The sequence below is a fragment of the Lygodium microphyllum genome, chromosome 27 (assembly GCF_053477565.2).
Source record: "Lygodium microphyllum isolate KBCC chromosome 27, Lygodium_microphyllum_v1.1.10, whole genome shotgun sequence".
NCBI lineage: Eukaryota > Viridiplantae > Streptophyta > Polypodiopsida > Schizaeales > Lygodiaceae > Lygodium > Lygodium microphyllum.
Genome location: NC_141161.1, coordinates 13,318,133 through 13,337,346, shown reverse-complemented (window position 1 = coordinate 13,337,346; position 19,214 = coordinate 13,318,133). Strand labels below are relative to the sequence as shown.

The following is a 19,214-nucleotide window of genomic DNA, read 5'->3' as shown; positions in this document are numbered from 1 at the left end:
AGAAACACAAAAACGCAATCTGCAGGTGAAGGGTTTCTCAACACCCCCTCTCAGGCCCAAAAAGGGGGACAAGAGAAGAGTGAGGTGGAGATGCAATGCTACATGCTGAAGAATGCTCATGCAGTAAGTGCCACTTGGATAGTGTCCCTCATGGGGAAATTGTTCACTTGCCCAAGCGCCCTAGTACAAAGATGATGAAAACATGCAATACATAGGAGGAATGTCGGACTTTGTGTGGTGCCGAGAACCATAAGGATATGCCTGTACTCAATCTCGGGAGGTGGCTCCATGTTGAGCGAGGGATGAAGAAGATCCACCCTGTAATCTGAGAATAGCACCTGAAAGGAGACTTGTGAAGATAATCAGGAGACAGGATGAGCTGTAGATACCGAAACTCAACCTTGGGAGAGAAGCTACTAGCTCCGTGACTCCATGCTAGTAGGAATACGAAGGCCTAGCCACCAAGTCGTTGCTGAAGACCCAAGGGTTCCGATCTAGGTAGACCCTCTAGATAAGAGCCACCCTGTAATCTGAGAATACCACCTGAAAGGAGACTTGTGAAGATAATCAGGAGACAGGATGAGCTGTAGACATCGAAACTCAACCTCGGGAGAGAAGCCACTAGCTCCGTGACTCCAAGTTGGAAGGGATACAAAGGCCTAGCCACCAAGTCGCTGTTGAAGACCCAAGGGCCCCGATCTAGATAGACCCTCTAGATCTTGGGTATCAATAGAAGAGATGACTGGTCGAAGACAGCCACCCCAAGAAAGTAGAGGATGGGTGAAGAACTTCATGTGGAGTAGGTTCCCCCTCCGATGTGAGAGGTGGAAGGGCCCCTACTGAAGTCGTAGAAGAAGTAGATACCTCCTTTGAGGGCAAAGAAATAACATTCCCCTTTGAATCCCCCTCTGAAGTAGATAGGGAATCCAAAAACTCATGGATTACGGATGCCGAAATGTTTGATGATGAAGAAAGTGCTGTTGGTCGTGTCGAAGAAGGTATCTGGGGTGCTGAAGAGCTCCTAGAGGTAGCCTCTCGAACGTGAGTAGTCGAGGTTGGGGAAGGGTGGGGCTCATAATGAGCAAGAGGTGGGCAACAATCGCTGTCTCCCAGCGGAGCGGATTGGGTAGCCGAAGAAGAGGAAGGAGTTGAGCAGCCATTGTCTCTCGAAGGAGCGTACTGATGAGGAGATGGTATCAGACAATCGCTGTCTCTCGATGGAGCGGATTGCAGATCCGTAGGTCGTGGAAGCCATTGTACCGAAAAATAAGTGGGAGAAGATTGCCATTGGCATTGTGACGATCTCTAGGAGGTTATAGTGCCAATTGATTCTCCATGTGCTCAAAAGGACTTAGTGCGCATCGAATGCGTCTTATTGCCTTGAGCATAGTACTTTGATAGTCGATGTAGAATGATCTCTGTGGCCTAAAAAGGAGATGTGGCACAAGGAGTGCCTGGTGGAAGATGCATATACTTCGGGGGGGTGGGGAGCAAAGGTTGAAGTCGGCAAGCATCGGTGGTGTGGCCGGTGATGCCACAATAGGAGCACCTAGTAGTTTGGACATCTGTTGGTAAAGAAGCCATGGATACCAGTGTGCCTTACTGAAGAAGGAAGAGGTCAGCCACATGAACCACGAACGGCAATGTTCGCCTCAAGGGGTGTGAGGGCAGTGTGAAGCACAAACCGCAATGTCCGCCTCAAGGGGTGGGAGGGTAGTGGAAGGACTGAAAGTGAGCTGCTAGTGGGAGGATGATGGGACCAATAGTAAGAGGTTGCAACCAGTAGGAAAACGTAGGTGAGGAGAGAGAGAGAGACTAGAAATGCAGGCAGCAGGTGAGAGAAAAACTAAAAACGCAAGCAAGACAGCCTGCAGGAGAGAGAAAGACTAAAAACGCAGGTTGTAGGACTGTGATGACGTGGCAGGCTGTACGGCAGCAGGTCTGCGCAGGAACAATAGTCGCCTGACTGGAATTAGATCCAAACTGCGTGAAGAGGGCTGGAAATCAGGCGCCAATTGATGGAGACAGCAATGGACAACTTCGGCTGAGATGTCCTCCGCGAACGGGGTGTGGGCAGCAAGCTGAAACATTTGAAATTTGCAAAAACGAGATTTTGATGCAGCGGAAGAAGAAGAGAAGTGAAAGCCGAATCCGCCACCCATCTTTGCCTTCGCTAGAGTGGAGGATCTTTGCTGCTGTTTGAGCAGATCTAGCTCTGATACCATGTCAAAAGATGACGTAGCAGCGAGACAGTGTGGTTGGCGGGGAGGAACACGGAGTGAACTCAGCAAACATGGAGAAGAGAAGAGAAGAGAGAAGAAACTCTGATGAACGGAATGATGAAGTTCCGAATTGTGGATAGCAAGGAGAAAATGTGGTTATTGACCAAGTAGGTCCTTCAAGGTCACAAGATGCTAATGACTAGCAAGGAGATGAAGAACATGATGACCAATTTAAGGCTCGGTTGAAGGCAACACCTGATATCCTTGTTTAATTGACCAAAGATCCACAATTTGAGAGATTTTTGAATTCTCCCAAAAAGGATAGCAAGGGCAAGAAGAAGATGTCATCTTCAAAGGCCTCTAGGTAGCAAGGCCACCATAGCCTAAAGATACACCCAAGGTTGGGGATGAGAAAAAGCGAATGATACCAGTGGGATTGGATACCTAAATGCATGGCCATCTTGGTAGTGCCAATCAAATGGATTTTGACAGTTGGGCATGCATGCAATGATGAGTAGCTAGGATACTTTGGTGGTGGCACTATTTTTCATGCTCTGATGGGTTAGGAATTGTATACATGAATGTATGGCATAATTGCTTATAGTATGTCACAAGACTGTGACAACTATTACGTTTTTGCTGATTTCGTTATTATTACTACTTTATTTGGTTTTTCTTTTTGGAAGGATCCCTCTTGAAATCTAAACGCCTAAGTTGCATGGCCAGTATGTGAAAGGGACAGGAATGTCTAGTGAGTCAAGACTAGACAGTTAAGGTCCAGTACAAGTCTGGAAGAGACTGATGGCACTGTAGATTGACAAGCGTGGAAGAGACTTGTGAAAGTGTATATGGACAAGTGTGTTGAAGAACTAGCCTGGAAGAGACTAGTTCAAAGTGAAGATGGACAAATCTGCAAGAGATTAGTCCATGTGGGGTCATCAGTGGAAATTCACTTTCAGTTGAGCTACATTAGAAATTTGGATGTAGCTATAGTCTGCAAAGATGGTCAGAAGACTAGTGGGGATGCAATGGAAGCAACTCCTAAAATTTAGGGAGTTACTATTTTTGGATCCCAGAATCTGTTCGCGTCATTATCTTCGTTTTTTGCATGAGGATTAATCCTCTGGTCTGTGTTGAGGTCAAATTCTGTACCGAGCATGGAGAATTTTAGACCGGAAGGCTAGAACGGGAAACACCTTCCAGTGCTGCCATTTGGCACAAATTTGTGCACTTACCTCTTTAAAGAGGGGCTGGCGTGCAGTTTTTGGGCTGAAAGGGGCTTATTTGTGAAGGAGAAGATGAATAGCTGCAGATGGAGGGCTATTGAGAGCTTGCCTACCTTGTTTATGATGCACAGAGGGTTGAGTTGGCTCCCTACTCTCTCTTTCTTTCTCCCTGACAGTTATGGTTATGCCTCAGTGGAGGGCTTTTCTGCTGATTCATGTACAGTTGTGTGGGAATATGCTGTTTTTGCATGAAGCAAGAGCCTCCTTTCTCCAGGAATAGGAGCAGTTGTTTGCTGCCCACAAGCAGGAACAGGTGAGGGTGGTAACCTCACCAAGCAAGTGTTTGAAACAGCACTAAATCAGTATTGGTTTTGGTTTGTTCAGAGGTTATTTCAGAGCCCAATTGATGTCAGAATTAAGGGGCACTTGGCACAGATGATGAAGAACAGTACATGGAACAATAAGAGCTGAAAACAGGTTTCAGAACTGGTCTGAACCAGTAATTACAGCAGGCTGGAATGGTCAATTCTGCACTCCAACCAGAAGTTTCAGACTAGGGCAGAGTTTCCCCTCTTAGTCAGCTTGTTTTGGGTCAGTAATTGTATTGCTATGCTGCCAAATTTCACCCAGAACAGGTGAAAGACAGCCCATTGTACTTTCTTTCTTTTTAAAAATAAAGAAATACCGCAAGGGGCGCTTGACTTAGGGGCCAACAAGGTGTCTATGTCACAACAGGAGCATTCTAGCTCCCTGTATGTCTTCTTGATTCTGTGTCTTTAAGTTCAGGTAAAGTGCCCGACTGTGAATTGGGTGAAAGCATTTATATATTTTGGTTGTACACTACCGCCTTTCCAGTGAACAGGCTGGTTACAATAGTATGTAGCAACCAATGCATGGTGTGCAAGGCCTAATGTATTTGGGTATGACTAGTAATATATATAACCCCATGTATGGCATCATTGACATGATGTTTGGGGCACAAAGTTGCTTGTATAGTAGTGCATTTGCAACCCTTGGTGCTTTTGGGGCAATCATGGCATTCCAAAGTTGATCATCAATGATTGAGACCTTGAATGATGAGTTGTTTTGGAAGGGGCTATTTGAAAATATAGGTACTACGTTGAATTTTCTTTGTTCTTCTATCCATAAACATATGGCCAGTGATCAAAATATGTGAATTCTATAGTGCTTGATCTCTTGAGATGCTATATATCTGAGCATAAGTCATAGTGAGAGCATTATTTGCCTTTGCATACAATATTATAGTGTATAGTTCCACTGGCAAAGCTCCATTTGAGGTTGTGAAATGTGGCAAGAAAGTGCCTCCTATTTTGCACACAAAGGATAAGATCTTTGAGGGTGATTGGTGTATAGAGAACATGGATGTAGGCTATGTAAAGGTTGAGTATGCTTTTCAAAGGTCTCAAGGGAAGCAAAAGAAGGTAGCTAATTGCTATAGACGTGCTTTGCAGTTTGTAGAGAGTGATTATGTGTTGTATTTTGAAAAGGTATGGCTGAAAAAGATGAGTAGCACACATACATACTCACATACGCTCATAGTGAATAAGCGAATAAGAGAGGAGTGTTATAAGGTTATATCTACTATGTGAGAATGATACAAAAGTACAATTTCTAAGGTACTCAGTACCATACCCATTGATGGGTATTTGCTCAGGGAAAAAAGCTTGGAACACGATAAGTGTAACAAATGCCACTCTTGCTCAGTTCGTGGCATAGGCTCCTATGGGGATTGATTAGGTGTGGAAGTGTTCGATGCCATCTTCCCTTTTGTAGTTCTTGCTTTTGGGATGAACTTTTTTGATTGAGGGCCTAGGTTTCTTTAGTGAATACCTAGCTCTAATAACATATAAAGAAATGCTCTACTACAAAAAACACAACACAATCATATGACAAATGCATAGATTGATAAAGAAACATAGTTAGGGTTAGGGTAACTTAGAAACAACGAGCACAATGAATAATAATGAATGAATACTGAATGGGATACAATGATCAATGTAGCAAATATACTATGTAGTGAAGAATGTTGACCCACTTGAATTTGTGTATGTTATGAGGACATGTATTTTTGAAACCTCACTTAACATGTGGATTAATTTTTAATCACATGATTAAGTAAATGTTGCACATGTGAGGTGCAACTGGGATTAGAGTAAAATTACGAGCCTAGGATTCGAGAAAATCATGGGAGGTCAAATGCAAAAGTTGCTATAAGTTATGTTGCATACGTACTTGGTGGAATCTGGTGTTAATTGTTGGCCTAGGTCATTCAGTTGGTGACTCTAGAGATGTGGTGTTTAATGGTACCTAACACCAATCTAATGGTCAAAGATGGCACAGAGAGACTCAGGAATGAAGCCAATTTAATTATTGGCCAGTCAGATAATTTTCATGGGCATCGAAATAATTGCAGTAATTAAAGGCTGAAAATTAATATTTAGTGATTGATGATGTTGAAAAAACAATTTGGGAAGGCTTCCACTTGGCAAACTTGCCCATAAGGCTGGTAAAAGGCTGAAGAAGAGGAAAAACCAGATGATTCTTGCTGTAGCAAAGGTGGGAGAGCTGTGAGCAGCCATGGCCAGTCTATTTTCAGCCATTGCAGCCAGCATGAGTGAGTTTTGAGGAGGCAATTGCAGTTTTGGACCCTCCACAGCTGGGTGATTGCATCTAGGTACAAGGTGACAACTGATTTGGATGTCTCAGCTGTAGGCGACAGCATTTAATGCTGTTGTGGTAGGGTAGCAAGTTGCAGTTGATTGATTTTTAGTCGTTCTTCATGACAAAACTTTGAATTTTCTCTCTCTACAGCTTTCTCTATTATCTCCCAGCCATTTCACACCTTGCTCTGAAGATCTTAGCATTTGGACCCTTGGAGGTTGAGAAATTGCAAATTTCTCTGCTGTAAACCCTAATTTATAGCAGAAATTAGGGTTTAGCAACAGCCTCGAAAAGTGTGCCAGAAATTGGAAGCTCCAAGACTTGGATTTTTTAGGGCTGAAGGTGAAGTTCAGCTAAATTCAGGTGGAGGACTAGCCAACCAAAGGGGTACCAATTTTGGGGCCAATGGGGTGTGCGTTGTCCAATATCAGTAGGTAAATTTGTATTTTCAGATTTGCATTTATTGTTTGCTGCTGTAATTAAGTTGTAATCAGCGATTTACCATCTATCCATGGAGGGAAGGCTGGTTTCAGTGCACCTCGAGGATCGGGCTAGAGACTAAGAGTTGGAGAGTGTGTTGTATTTCGATAGATCTTGAAATGCATCAAGGTAGCCTCTGAATGTGTTTGGCAGCAGCAAACACAACAATAGGATGTCGGAGATGGGTAGGAGACAGGCTAGAAACTGCAAATGCGGTAGGTAGATGATGATATTGCAGCTGGCGATGGTGATGATCAGAAAAATGCAAAAGGTCATGGACAGGCTGGGTGGCAGTAGGATGCAGCAAATGCAGCTCTTGGAGGTCCAAAACAGGCGGGGCAGCAGTATGAGCAAAACATAGCTGTCTAGGTGGTCACTAGCTTTGTAAGCAACAACAGATTTGGCCGAAACGCAAGTTCTTGGGAAGCATGCAGCAGTAAACACAGTTTTATTATGATGACAACATCTGCTTGGTTGGCTAGTAGTGGAAAGATGGCTGGAAATAGTCCGAATCTGCAATGGATGGCTGAGATGCAGGCGCTTGATGATAGAAGACAATGGTGAACAACTTTGGCTGAGATATCATCCCCCGAACAGGGTGTGGACAACAAAGCTCTAGCACCTACAAGCTGCAAAAACAAGATTGTGGTTGAGTGGAGGGCAGCATGCCTATTTATAGGAAGTTTGGGCCCTCCCAATTAGGCTTGGTGCTTATGGGACACACACTCTCTCTAGGAATGCATTTCTTTTAAAAAAAATGGTTTTAATTCATCAATTAATTATCTTTTGGGGCTGTTTTAATGAAGCCAAAGGATTTTTAGCTCAACATTGTGGGGGTAACTTTTTATGCTTGGGTTTTTGGTGATCCTTAGTTGCAAAAGATGTTCATTTAGTGCATTGTTTCATGCAATTTCCCCCTGGTTGTTTATGGATAAGATCACAATGGTTGTGTTTGAGTGGCTTTGGCATATTGTCATGATTGATTCTTGTTTTGGGCACAAGCATACAAATAGGGGAACTGGGAAGAATGTGAAGAAGTATGGTTATGGAGGATCCTATAGTATATGGGAGTATAGGATGAAGATCCAAGAGTGCTAAGATATGACAATCAGAGTTTCATCTTCATTGCTAAATATCAGTTTTTCATATAAGCACAAAACACATTGAGATCCAGTATCACTTTGTGTATGACTTAAACATATCAGTCTTTTCCTTTATGAAATATACCCACAAATTTCTTATCATTAACAAACATGAAAATATATTTGCTACTACCAAGAGATATATTTTGTATAGGCTTCCAAACATTTGTATGCACAACATCAAGTATATTCTTGCTCACATCTGTCTTATGCAAAAAAGGTTGTCTTGCTCTATGTTTGACGTCTTTTTTAGGCCTTGACTCTGAACATATAGTTTGTGCTCTAATAACCCTCCCCTCTTTCTTTTTGAACACATTCTAATCAGAGGTGTTTTCTGCAGGAGGTGGCTATCAAGAAAATGAAGGCATCAAAATCAAGAGAATTTGCAGCAGAATTGAGAGTCCTCTGCAAAGTCCACCATTCAAATTTGGTATAGTTACAGAGAGCCTTGGGTATATTGATATGTTTAATGAGAGTACTTCATAGGCATATGCGAATTGGTCAACATCTTGAATGACTATCTTTCTTACAAGGCTGGTCAATATATGTAAAGCTAGTTGCTTGTTGACTGTTTGCCTTGCACAACTAGAAACTGTTTAAAAATTAGTAAGTGCTTGCACGTTGCAATGTGTGGCTCAAGCTTTCAAGTGGGCCACCATACGAAATGCTTTGTACTTGCTATGGAAACAGAGTTTGATAAGCATAGGTCTGATGCACGATGATTTCAAAGCACATATTTCATAAGATGAAGATGATAGTAGCAGGGAGGTACCCTTAATGCTTTGAAATGCATGACTTGCAAAAAACTTATGAGACTCAGTTTGGTGTTCTGCAATCTACTTCCCCTGTATGAAGTTGGTGTGAAATTTGGCTGCTGCATAGCATGGCAAAGTAACTGACAGTTGGAAAATGCCATTCATGTGACATTGTACATGACAACATTGTTGAATATTGATTTGATCCATTATTTTATGGCCGAAAACTGGCACATGCAATGTCTCAGCAAAAGCTTCAGAGAGTCCCTTATGATGAAATTGCTCTAGAAGTGTTGGTGATATTTGTTTCTGTGACATAAATGATGCTTCTTATATTTGTTTCAGTGACAGGATTGGTGCGTGTTATGTTCCTGTTTTTTTTCAGAAGAACTGTTATATTTATGTTTACAAATTTGCTAATATGACAACGTTTGTTTGCAAGCCTGAAAACTTGTGTAGCTTATGAGAAAAAGCCAGGCTTAAGACAATGAAAGATCCTGACTTGTTTGTGATTTCACTTAACGAAGGTACATTTACATCTTTGTTACAGGTGGAGCTGATCGGTTATGCAGTTGGAGAGGAAGAGTTGTACTTGGTATATGAGTTTGCAGAACATGGAAGTCTTAGTGATTGCCTACAAAATCCTGTTGGTAAAGGTGTGATAAACATCTGATAGAACATCTGCAGTTATGAAGATTGGAAGATATTTTACTTTTAACACTGGTTTATGTCTTTGAAGATCTCATTTAAAATAATTCAATTTTGCAGGCTATCGACCCTTGTCCTGGGTGGTTAGGGTACAGATTGCTCTTGATGTTGCAAGAGGTTTGGAGTATATCCACGATCATACAAGAGCCCATTATGTACATCGTGATATTAAGACCAGTAACATTCTTCTGGATGAGCATTTCAGAGCAAAGGTGCTTTCACAGTCTTTATACAAACTTAACAAATAACCTCTGCACCACAAAATTTAGACATCCATAATCAGGCGCTATGATACAATCATAATATGAATGTAAGTATCCACTAAAAAAGTTGTTGCTGAAGCTTTTTCCCACTTTAAGGTTGGAGATTTTGGCTTGGCAAAACTGGTAGAGCGAGCTGGTGGTGAAGGCGAAAATCTTACCACCCAAGTAGTTGGCACTGTTGGCTACCTTGCCCCTGAGTAAGTTAGTTTGCTCATGGAACTTTGATTTCAAGAATTAAAAGGTGATGGAAAGGGGAAGTATCCTGTATTGAATGGTTCAAGTTTGAGTTGTTATTATCTGCAGGTATATTAGAGATGGCCAGGTTACATCTAAGAGTGATGTGTATGCATTTGGAGTAGTGCTTATGGAACTCATCACGGGTATGGAAGCATTGAGTAGAAGCAGGAATGCAGATAAGGCCAAGGTGTCTGAACAGCGTTCATTGGTTTCGCTGGTGAGGTGCTTGCCTTCTTGTTTGTGATAATATTAAATGCTTTTACTATTTATAAGTTGCATTCAGAGTGGCTTCTGACTAACTTTCATCCAGACAGCATTCATGAGGTGCTTGTGTGTGTGTGTAAAACATGAAAATGTATTCCTGTCTGTCATTTTCACATTTTCTCCTCCACTTATTCAATGTTCTTTATGCTGATTTATATTGTTGGTTTTTAGTTCTTCCGTTGGCTGAATCAAAGATGCTGGGGTTAATAGATGGATGTGAAATTAATCATACTCACTTTTCATTGTACTGTGCTTGATATGTGGTGAAGCTGTACTCTCTCTCTCACAATGGCAACGTTGAGTTTGAGAAGCTACAAGTATATGTGGATCCGAACCTCAAAGATAACTATCCGGAAATAGGGCTGTTCCAGGTACAATACAGTACAGGATTTTCAATCACGACAGTTCTTTGACCTACTAAATAGTTCAGAAGTTAGAACCATTAATCTTTCCTGTGCAACTAAGTTTTGAGTCTTGCAAAAGTGTTGAAGGAATCAACTTTTTGGATTTGTTTCCAGATGGCTGAACTGGCAAGGTCGTGTGTAGAAGAGGATAGCCTTGCGAGGCCAGACATGAGGGAGGTAGTTTTCAAACTGTCACGAATACTGTTATTGTCCATTGAATGGGAAGCCTCTGTGGCAGGAAGCAGCCAGATATTCAGTGGCTTAGTGCAAGGAAGATAGCCCTTTTTGTGAATACAGCAGAGATCTTTACACGATGCTTCACAGAGTCTTTCCCATCATCAGCCATGTAATTGCACATACATAACAAAATTTTCTTATGAAACTGTTATATAGTGTAAATTACATTTGATCAAATTTGGAAATTCATCTAAGGAATCCATGACAAGGTTTTCAAAGCCCATGATGCAACAAAAAAGAAATAGCTAGTTGCTGGAATATGTACCATACACCTGTTGAACATGCAAGATGATGACAATAGAATACTTGAAGGAACGAGATGCTAATAAGTAAGGATATATACTGTCTCCAGTTTTTGATTGACTGTATTGTGGTTGGAATAAATACTAAATCTTTCTAGCAACTCTAGATTTACATATTTGGTGCACAGTTCGTTTACTGTAGGAGTGTTCATTATCACAGCCATGCAGTCATGAACACATGCCTTCATGTGTCATTTTTCCCCAGACAGGTAAGGTAGTGGGCCAACTCCAAACCAGTTAACCACAGAGGCAGTCTGTCTGCACAAGAAAAAAGAAAAAGGGAAGCATAATTTACTTATCTCATTTCAGACACATGATTGCACGGTGTGGTTGTCCACAATGATGTCAGAAGATTCCCCTCTGGATGCAACATTAAAATTTGGCTAAAGGTGAGCTATACGGGTGATCTAATGGGCTCACCTCTTGTAGAAGTGCAAGATGAACAATGGGAGAGAATGTTTTAGAGCTTCATGATCAAGAGAATTGGAGGCTTGTGTGGTAGCATTATTGGATATCAGATCTTAGGTTGGTAAGAACTGTATCACTATCTTCTCAAATCTGTGTAAGCTTAGGAGGCTACAGGTTTTGATCTTAACCAGTGTCAAAGAAGAATTGACCTTATGAGGTCAGAAGAACTTTGAAGCTCTAGTGGAATTTGGAACACTTGACCATGCCCAGCAGCAACATAAGCTATATTGAATGTTCACAGAAGCAACAAAGGCAGCTGCACAAGAATTTCGGTGCTTGTAGCGCTTCTGATTAATCCTTACATTGAGTGGGATAGTAGTGACGAAAGGACGGTTACACTTCGAGAATCTACTATCACTCATATCTTCTAAGAGACTCATGCAAAATGCTGTGGTAAGAGAGCGGCCCTCAGCATGAGGCGAGTCATTGCACAGCTATCTATTCCGGCATTGGCGTCAAAGTAGAGCGGTGGCAAGCGCTCTTCTTGTGGTATTGGCTTTTGTTTTAATAGGATTCGCAAGAGACGGAGGTAATTATAGGTGGTAAGGAAGGCGGGGTTATGGCATGTTGTGAACTCATCTAGGAAATGAGTGACGGAAGGTCAGAGGTCTTGAGCTCCAAAAACAAGGCACTCTTCAGGACTGGAGGTGTTGACATTATATATCAAGGGGAAGTCATACTTGCGATGCTTCCCCTAGTCAAAATCCACACCATGATGCCTCAGGTAAGCCATGTAGGTGGGGTCATTCCTTTCGTATGGGAGAGTATTACAAAAGGCCATCTCCTAGATAATTGCGATGAGCACAGCTCCAAATCCTATGCTTGAGACCTTGCCTGATGCTTTCTTCCATACCTTCCCCTCGCTATGGAAGCCGGGGACTCCCCGCTTGCTGGTCTTGTATTTGTGGCTAGTGCCTTTGTTGAAGCTTCAATGGTTTTCCGCACATAGCCGTTCCAATTCACTTTGTCTAAAGACTTGGTCACAAGGCTCTCTAGCAATGGTACTCCAATCCCTACTTATTAAGGTGTTGCAACTTTGATTGGAGAATAGAGCATGGATTCTCTTCACTTGCAACAACCTTTTGACCTTAGGGTCTAGAATGTCAGTTAAGTTGACTCCGTTGTTGGTGCAGACTAGGGCCTTGTCCATTCTTAGCATGATGTAGACATCTCTTTTAGGCCGCCTCTCAATTTTTTGGACCAAGCCCCGTGCTCTTTTCACCATTTTGGGGTTTAATTCAACTTCGACCTTGCGGGTTTCTTCTCCTTGTCTCACCGTTACAGTGTCACGATTCGTGTTAGCATCAAAAGTTCGTAGGAACTCCATATGCTTGTAATCCATAGCTTGTCCAACCTTCTCTCTAGATATTTTCTCAAGTTGCATTACTTGACAATTTGCTTCACAGCCTGTTCTTCCATGACCACGTGTTTCAAGTTCAGGATGTTCTTGAACTTAAACTGGTTGTAGGCCCTTATTTCTACCGCTAGGCCGTTCTTCGCCTATTCTTCTTTCATAATCGGAAGCTTGCTGCCTTTGTCTTGACCTGCCATGTTAGATTCCTGTCATGACATTATAGCTCACCATTAGTTCTCTTGAGATAACTCTCGACAAGATAAGTGGATAATGAATGCAAGCTATGGAAATGTAAAATGCTTTAGTCTAGAATGGAAACTTTGCTTCAAGTAGTCCATACACTCCAACAAAAATTCCTAAAATTTTCCTTGATCATAAGTTAACTTTGATCTATCTTTTTAGCTTTTAAAATTCGGTTGAGATTTTAAGACATGTCTTCTTTTTCACCTTACCCCCTCCCCGCGGGAATGATGTGAATCCTTTATAGGATTGGAAGATAAAGGGTTAAGGGCATTAAGTGCATGTTGCGGTGCTTCACTTTTGCATGAGCCAAGCGTAGAAGTGTGGGTTATACTCCAAGTGAGCATGTTGGTCCATGTCGTGAGGGCGAATGTCTACGTGTATAATGTAGGTCTAAATATCAATTAGAAAGTCATCAGAGTTCATTCTGCTAGTAATATGAAGTTCTTTCTTAGTCAAGTTTTGATCGAAATAGGGGTGGGCCATGACATATTCCTCTAAAGGTTGTTTGCACATGATGGCCAAGTCTCGAATGAGGTAGGAGCCACATAGGTAGGGTCCTACTCAACGGTTTTGATGGTATGTCTTTGCTCAGCATTGGTCATGATTGGGTAGCCCTCTTGTTCCCGTTGGAGATGGAGAGCATACCATTTGCGTAGAAAGGAAGAGTTAGTGGTTGGCCAGCTTTTTAAGTTCTTCTAGCTCGACTTGTGGCAGAGACTTTGCTCTTGCTGTAGGAGGTGATTAGCCTCCATTTATGAGCTTGCTCTCAAGAAATGTCATTGACAATCGACTACCATGGGGATTTTAATGAATATGAATTTAGATTCTTCCCAGGTGCATAGCAGCGTGCGTACATTAGTTGCTAAAGGCTCTTTTAGGAGACCTAAGTCCAACCACTTGTAGCTTTTAGCAAGCATAGAGAGAAGGTGGCATCCAAATGTCTAATGCGAGTGACCAAGTTATCCCCCATGTTCTCAGCTAAATTGGAGCCCAAAGTGAGAATAGATCGACGCTCATAAGAGGGTCTAAGGCCTTAGGAGGTTGGGATTTGACTAGGCTAGAGAACTCAGCAATTGATGCCTAGTGCATGGATTGGTTAGTAGAGCTCTCATCAACAACTTGTGTGAGGGGCTTGTCTTGGGGCTTCGAGGTTGCACTGCTTCGTGTTTATGGAACATCAGGGACAATGGGAGTGTCAAGTTGCATCAGTTTAGGGGTAGTAGATTGGGTTTTGGTCGATAGACCCATTGAGGCTCTATGGGTTTGGTGGCCTTTAGTTTAGACAGCTTCTCAGTTCTAGGAGGTTTAGAAGGTTTTGGGGAGATGGTGGGCTAGGAGTTGGTGTGGTTAAGGGGCGCGCATGCCACTCACGATCTTAGGCAACGAAATCTGGTTGTTGCCTTCATAGGCCATTCGTTTGGTTCTATACCGCCGAATTTGTCTCCTAGGCTTAGGGCATGATGTTTGGGAATTATGGGCCCGTACCGGTTGGCTTTTAGGTAGCCGTGATTGTCGTTTAGGTACCTATTTGAGCCATGGCTCAGTGGTTTGGGTCATTTCTTTGGGTTGTGGTTGGTTTGGCCTGGTGGGGTGGGACAAGTCACAACCCCCCTTCTTAGACATTGCGCTAGGTTTCCCTATTGGTGGCTCTACGGGCCTGTTGGAGCAACGTTGCCTTTGTTGAAAGCCGTCACTATGAGAAAACTGCAAATAACAAGGTGAATGTGCTGTGAGTCGTAGTCAACATTGCAATGGTCTTGCTTCTTGAATGCGTGACCTAGTAGCGATTTGCTACCAGCATCCTTAGTGGTAGGTAACACATAGAAGATCATAGGGAGGCTTCAGTCCCGATAGAGACCGCTACTTTGTACTTTCCTAGTGGTGGGTAGGATTGCCCCCCCAAACAGGTTGAGCTTAGTATTCATGGGGGACTGCAATTGGGGCTAAACAATGCTCATGTGTTAGGATGTTGAAGTCAGCTCCCTCATTGATAAGCATGTCAAAAGTGTGTATTTTTTGGAGAATGACTATTATTTGCAAGTCAGCAAAGTGTTATTGCTTCCTCTCCGTATCCTCAATATCTGTGATAGTGGCCACGCTTACATTGACAAGCGGTTTCAGCATTTGCAGCTCATGCAACAACGGATGGGTTGGAGGGTAGTACTTCTTGAGGTGACTACCATTGAAGAAGCCTATGCCCTTGCTCTCTAAGGTCTCGAGCTCAACATTGCCGGTTTGACTAATGTTGCGGACTTTGAAAGGCCCTAGCCTTTTGAACTTCATTTTCTGCTTATGACCCTTCACAGAGTACAGCAACACGAGATCGCCTTGCTCAAAGTCATGCTGTTTGACATGCTTGTCAAACCAACTCTTGCGTCGTGCTTTTCAAATTTGGCACCATCACGAAATAGGGTGACCCACCACAGTTGAGATTGTAGCACCTTGCGGGCCGTGGTGTCTCTGCTAAAGTGCCTTCCAGCAATTCCAACATGTGCTTCAGTCAGCACGTCATGCATTTCGTGCGCGCACACACACATCTTCGCAATAAGCCATCCTATCCCAATCTATAGAGTTGGTTGTAAATTAAATGATAGGGCTGAATCTTAATAAGGATAAGGTGCTTTAGCTTGGCATTTTTGATATGTCTCTCCAGTAGTCCATGCTCTAAGATCTGGACTATGTCATTTGCCCAATATGGTGTTAAGTCCCTATACAAGTCTTTTTTTCTTGACATGCTAAACATGTGGGCATCAGGTAGGTAATCTACAATCCCTTGTTTAGTGGCTTCTCTTGTAGGTATGTGGTATATGTGATCAACCATGTAATGTTGCTTGCCCTTGCGTACAACCCCGGAAAAGTCAAACTCTAAAAGCAAAAGCAACCATCTAGCTATGCGTCCTATAGAGTAGGGTTTATTTACAAGATAAAGAAAAGCTTGGTGGTCCATAAAGAAGGTGAAAGGTGTAGCCAAAAGATAATCTCGAAACTTCTTTACAGCAAATACCATGGCTAGGACTTCCCGTAGTTCATCTCTATATCCATGATTTGTTTGCTAGCAAAGCTCATCGGATAGTCAAGATTATGTTTACCAGGTTGGCATAAAACAACTCCCACGACAAACTTTGATCCGTCAATGTGCACGTGGAATGTCATGCTCCAATTTGGGGCTCATAGAATTGGTGTGGTAGTGAGAGCCTTTTTCAATTCCTTATAAGCGTGTTGGCACTCCTCGGTCCACTCGAATACAATCAACAACTTGTAAAGTAGTCTAACAATCAATGTGCAGTTCAAGACGAAGCATCGATAGTACCCTCTGTGTCCTAGGAAGCATTGAACTCCCTTATAGTTTGTTGGTGGTGGCAAGTTGACAATAACCTTGATTTTGGAGAAGTTAGTGGCAATGCTATATTCTTGGATACCACGCGCCCTAGGATACATCAGTATTTTACCTAGAACAAGCACTTTAAGGGGTTTAAAGAGAGACTATACAATCTATACTATTCAAAGGCTGTGCGAGCCGTATCTAGGTGTTCTGCCCAACTAGAGTGTATGCATAGGTCGTCAACAAATACCTCCAGTTCTCGCCTAAGCATGTCCTTGAAGATTGCACACATTAGATGTTGAAAGGTGGCAGATGCGTTAGTTAGCCCAAATGGCATGACTATGTAAGCGAATACACCCCACTCCGTGGCGAATGTTGTCTTGTGTCTGTTGTCAGGGTGCACCTGAACTTTTTTATAGCCCGAGAAGCCATCCCAAGAAACTGTAGCCTTCTTTTTCTGCTACTCTCTCACGCATGTGCTCCATGTAGGGCAACGGATAATTGTCTCTCTTAGTTGTAGCATTGACTTTTTTGTAGTTTATACACACTCCTATTTTTCCATTATTTTTCAGGAAAATCACGATGGGTGATACCCACTCCATGTGCTCAATCTCATAGATGAATCCGGCCTTCAATAGTTTATCAATTTCTTCCTTGATGGCATGAGCATGTTGCAGACTCATCGGGTAAGGTTGCTCCTTTATTGGTGTTGCATCTGGAGTCATTGGAATGTTATGCGTTATGACTCTCGAATTGACTCCTTTGAGTTCATCTAAGGGCCATGCAAAAATGTTTATGTGCTCTCGCAAAAGAGGAAGGAGATCAGCCTTCTCTCGCTCGGTCAGGTGGTTAGCTATAAACATGGGTCGAGGCTTCTCTTGTTCCCCTACAAGTTGACTTCCTTGACTTTGGCAGGCCCTTCTATTAGCTCGCTTGCCTGCCTCTTCACTTCCAATAAGATCACTACCCTATCTCCCTTTTTGAATTTAGTGAAGCGCTTTGGTAGCTCCTAGGGTTTCCTTTGTTGTTTGGCCTCCAACCCCTTTGGTTGTCCTCGCTTTTCCTCCTTCAATCATCTGCGCCTTAGATGGAGTGGCAAGTCCCCCTTGGTGTGTCTGGTTTTAGGTGGTCAGGGTATCTCTAGATCGCTCTCAAAGCTCACTTTTGATTTCGAGTTAAACTCACAACCCTCGTTAGAGGATCTGGGAGTCTCCCCTAGCAATTGCAGCTCTGAGGGTGATTTTGTTTTGAAGAGAGGCGTGACACTAGGCTGGACTAGCCCTGCTTGCTCATAGTTTGTCATGCCTAAGTGATCCAACCAAGTGCAATCACATTCAGTTTTGAAGACTCCTCTTTCAATTCTAAAAGCATTGGCTCTCCACGGAGTCTACTCTTATTTATCCGATTAGTCGGCCATCTGTGTTGTACTCTATCGTCTTGACCTCTTCTTCACTTTTCTCATTTGAAGAGTAGGAGTCCTCGTACTTGTCGTCCGAATCACTACATTCTGATTGCTCATCGTTGTCTAAGTCTCTATTCTCAACCCTTTTTTCATCCGTGTTGAGTTGTATATAAGGTTTAGGCCATGCACCTTGGTTCATTGCCATTTTGGCTCATTCATGAGGTCTTGGAGTGGCTTGAGATTGGCAGCTAGGTTATCGGCTAGCTCCCTCATCAAGTACTCAAGAATCCCTTGGAGTTCAAGTTTGTTAGAAGGAATATGGAAAAGGGCATGAGTTTGTCGTCTGCTAGGGCTTCTAGCCATCATGCAAAGCGGTGCTGAAGGTGGGGTCTTACCCTTTGGTAAGCTGGGATGTGGTGGCTTTACAGAACTCACTTGTTGTCCTTGTAGCTTGCTTAGAATTCTCTTATTCATTTGAAAATGATAGATCGATAGTGGCTAGCACATGCATCCAATCCTGCTTGACTTTAGGACAAGGAATATACTTCTTTAATTGCCCATAGGAATTCCTAGCCTCTGTGAGTCTCCCTTCAAGATAGAGGAGATGGCATCCAAGTCAATCGGTGTGGTCTTCTAGGTGTCCATCTTGACTCTTACTGCCTTTGACCTGTTACCTAGAAATATAAGGTCGTTACCCCAGTCTTTGATTACTCGTGCATTTTGCATCCAGGGTTGGCGACCTAGCAAAATGTCATAGTCCACTCCCTTCATAACTATGAAGTTCACTAAGAACTGGACACCCGCTATTTTCAAGGGCCAGTCCTTCAGCACTTTGAATGGCCTAATTTTCATGCCATTAACCAATGTGACATTAAACCTTGTGGTCTCCACTAGCGGGGTACCCCATGCCTGTAGGACTACATGGTTGAGCAACTGATTCTTGCTCTTGTGACTACGATCCCCTTTCTTGTGATGTCTCCTAATGCTACCCTTGGTAGGACTGCATGCATCTCTATGCCCTCCTAGAAAGCATTTACGTGTAAGGACTTAAGCATTGAATTCAATGTTAGGCTCGATATTTGTGTGGTTGCATCATGGTTGTGCAAATTGCCTGCTCTTGGCTTGTTAGATTGCTCTACCCACTACTTTAACTCTTCCATAATGAGCAATGTTACCTAAGTAGATCCCCCATTGGCAGAATCACATGGGCCGATATCAACATTGTAAGTAAGCTACTAGCTGCTTGTCTTTCATTATGCTCTACACCCTTTTGCCATTGCTCTTGGTGGGTAGTCTGCTTGCTTGTGGTGCCAAGGCTTCATCTTTATGGTGCTACATGGGGTGCAGATGCTTCTTTAAATTCTATGCGAGTAGGCAAGACGGGTGTGCTCACACTTTCAATTGGTGCCTCGGATTGAGGTATTCTCCAACCTTGGCACTCCCCTTCTTCAATATCTTAGGAGCAAATGTTCCTGCTTCTGCATTTGTGACTTGCTTACCCTT

General features: G+C 42.8%; 1 protein-coding gene across 2 annotated transcripts in view; it reads left to right on the top strand.

Moving 5' to 3' along the window:
- Positions 1–10,980, top strand: part of LOC148012062 (lysM domain receptor-like kinase 3) — a 50,971-nt gene extending 39,991 nt beyond the window's left edge. Inside the window, exons 6-12 of one of the 2 annotated variants that reach the window (XM_087668946.1) lie at positions 8,093–8,182; positions 9,058–9,163; positions 9,276–9,427; positions 9,575–9,675; positions 9,782–9,932; positions 10,249–10,350; positions 10,498–10,980. In XM_087668946.1, coding sequence (XP_087525072.1) covers positions 8,093–8,182; positions 9,058–9,163; positions 9,276–9,427; positions 9,575–9,675; positions 9,782–9,932; positions 10,249–10,350; positions 10,498–10,662 — 867 coding nt within the window. In that variant the 3' untranslated portion in view covers positions 10,663–10,980. Of the gene's footprint in view, positions 1–8,092; positions 8,183–9,057; positions 9,164–9,275; positions 9,428–9,574; positions 9,676–9,759; positions 9,933–10,248; positions 10,351–10,497 lie in introns of those variants that run through there. The other variant, XM_087668947.1, reaches the window with a different exon arrangement.
- The last annotated feature ends 8,234 nt before the right edge of the window (positions 10,981–19,214 follow it).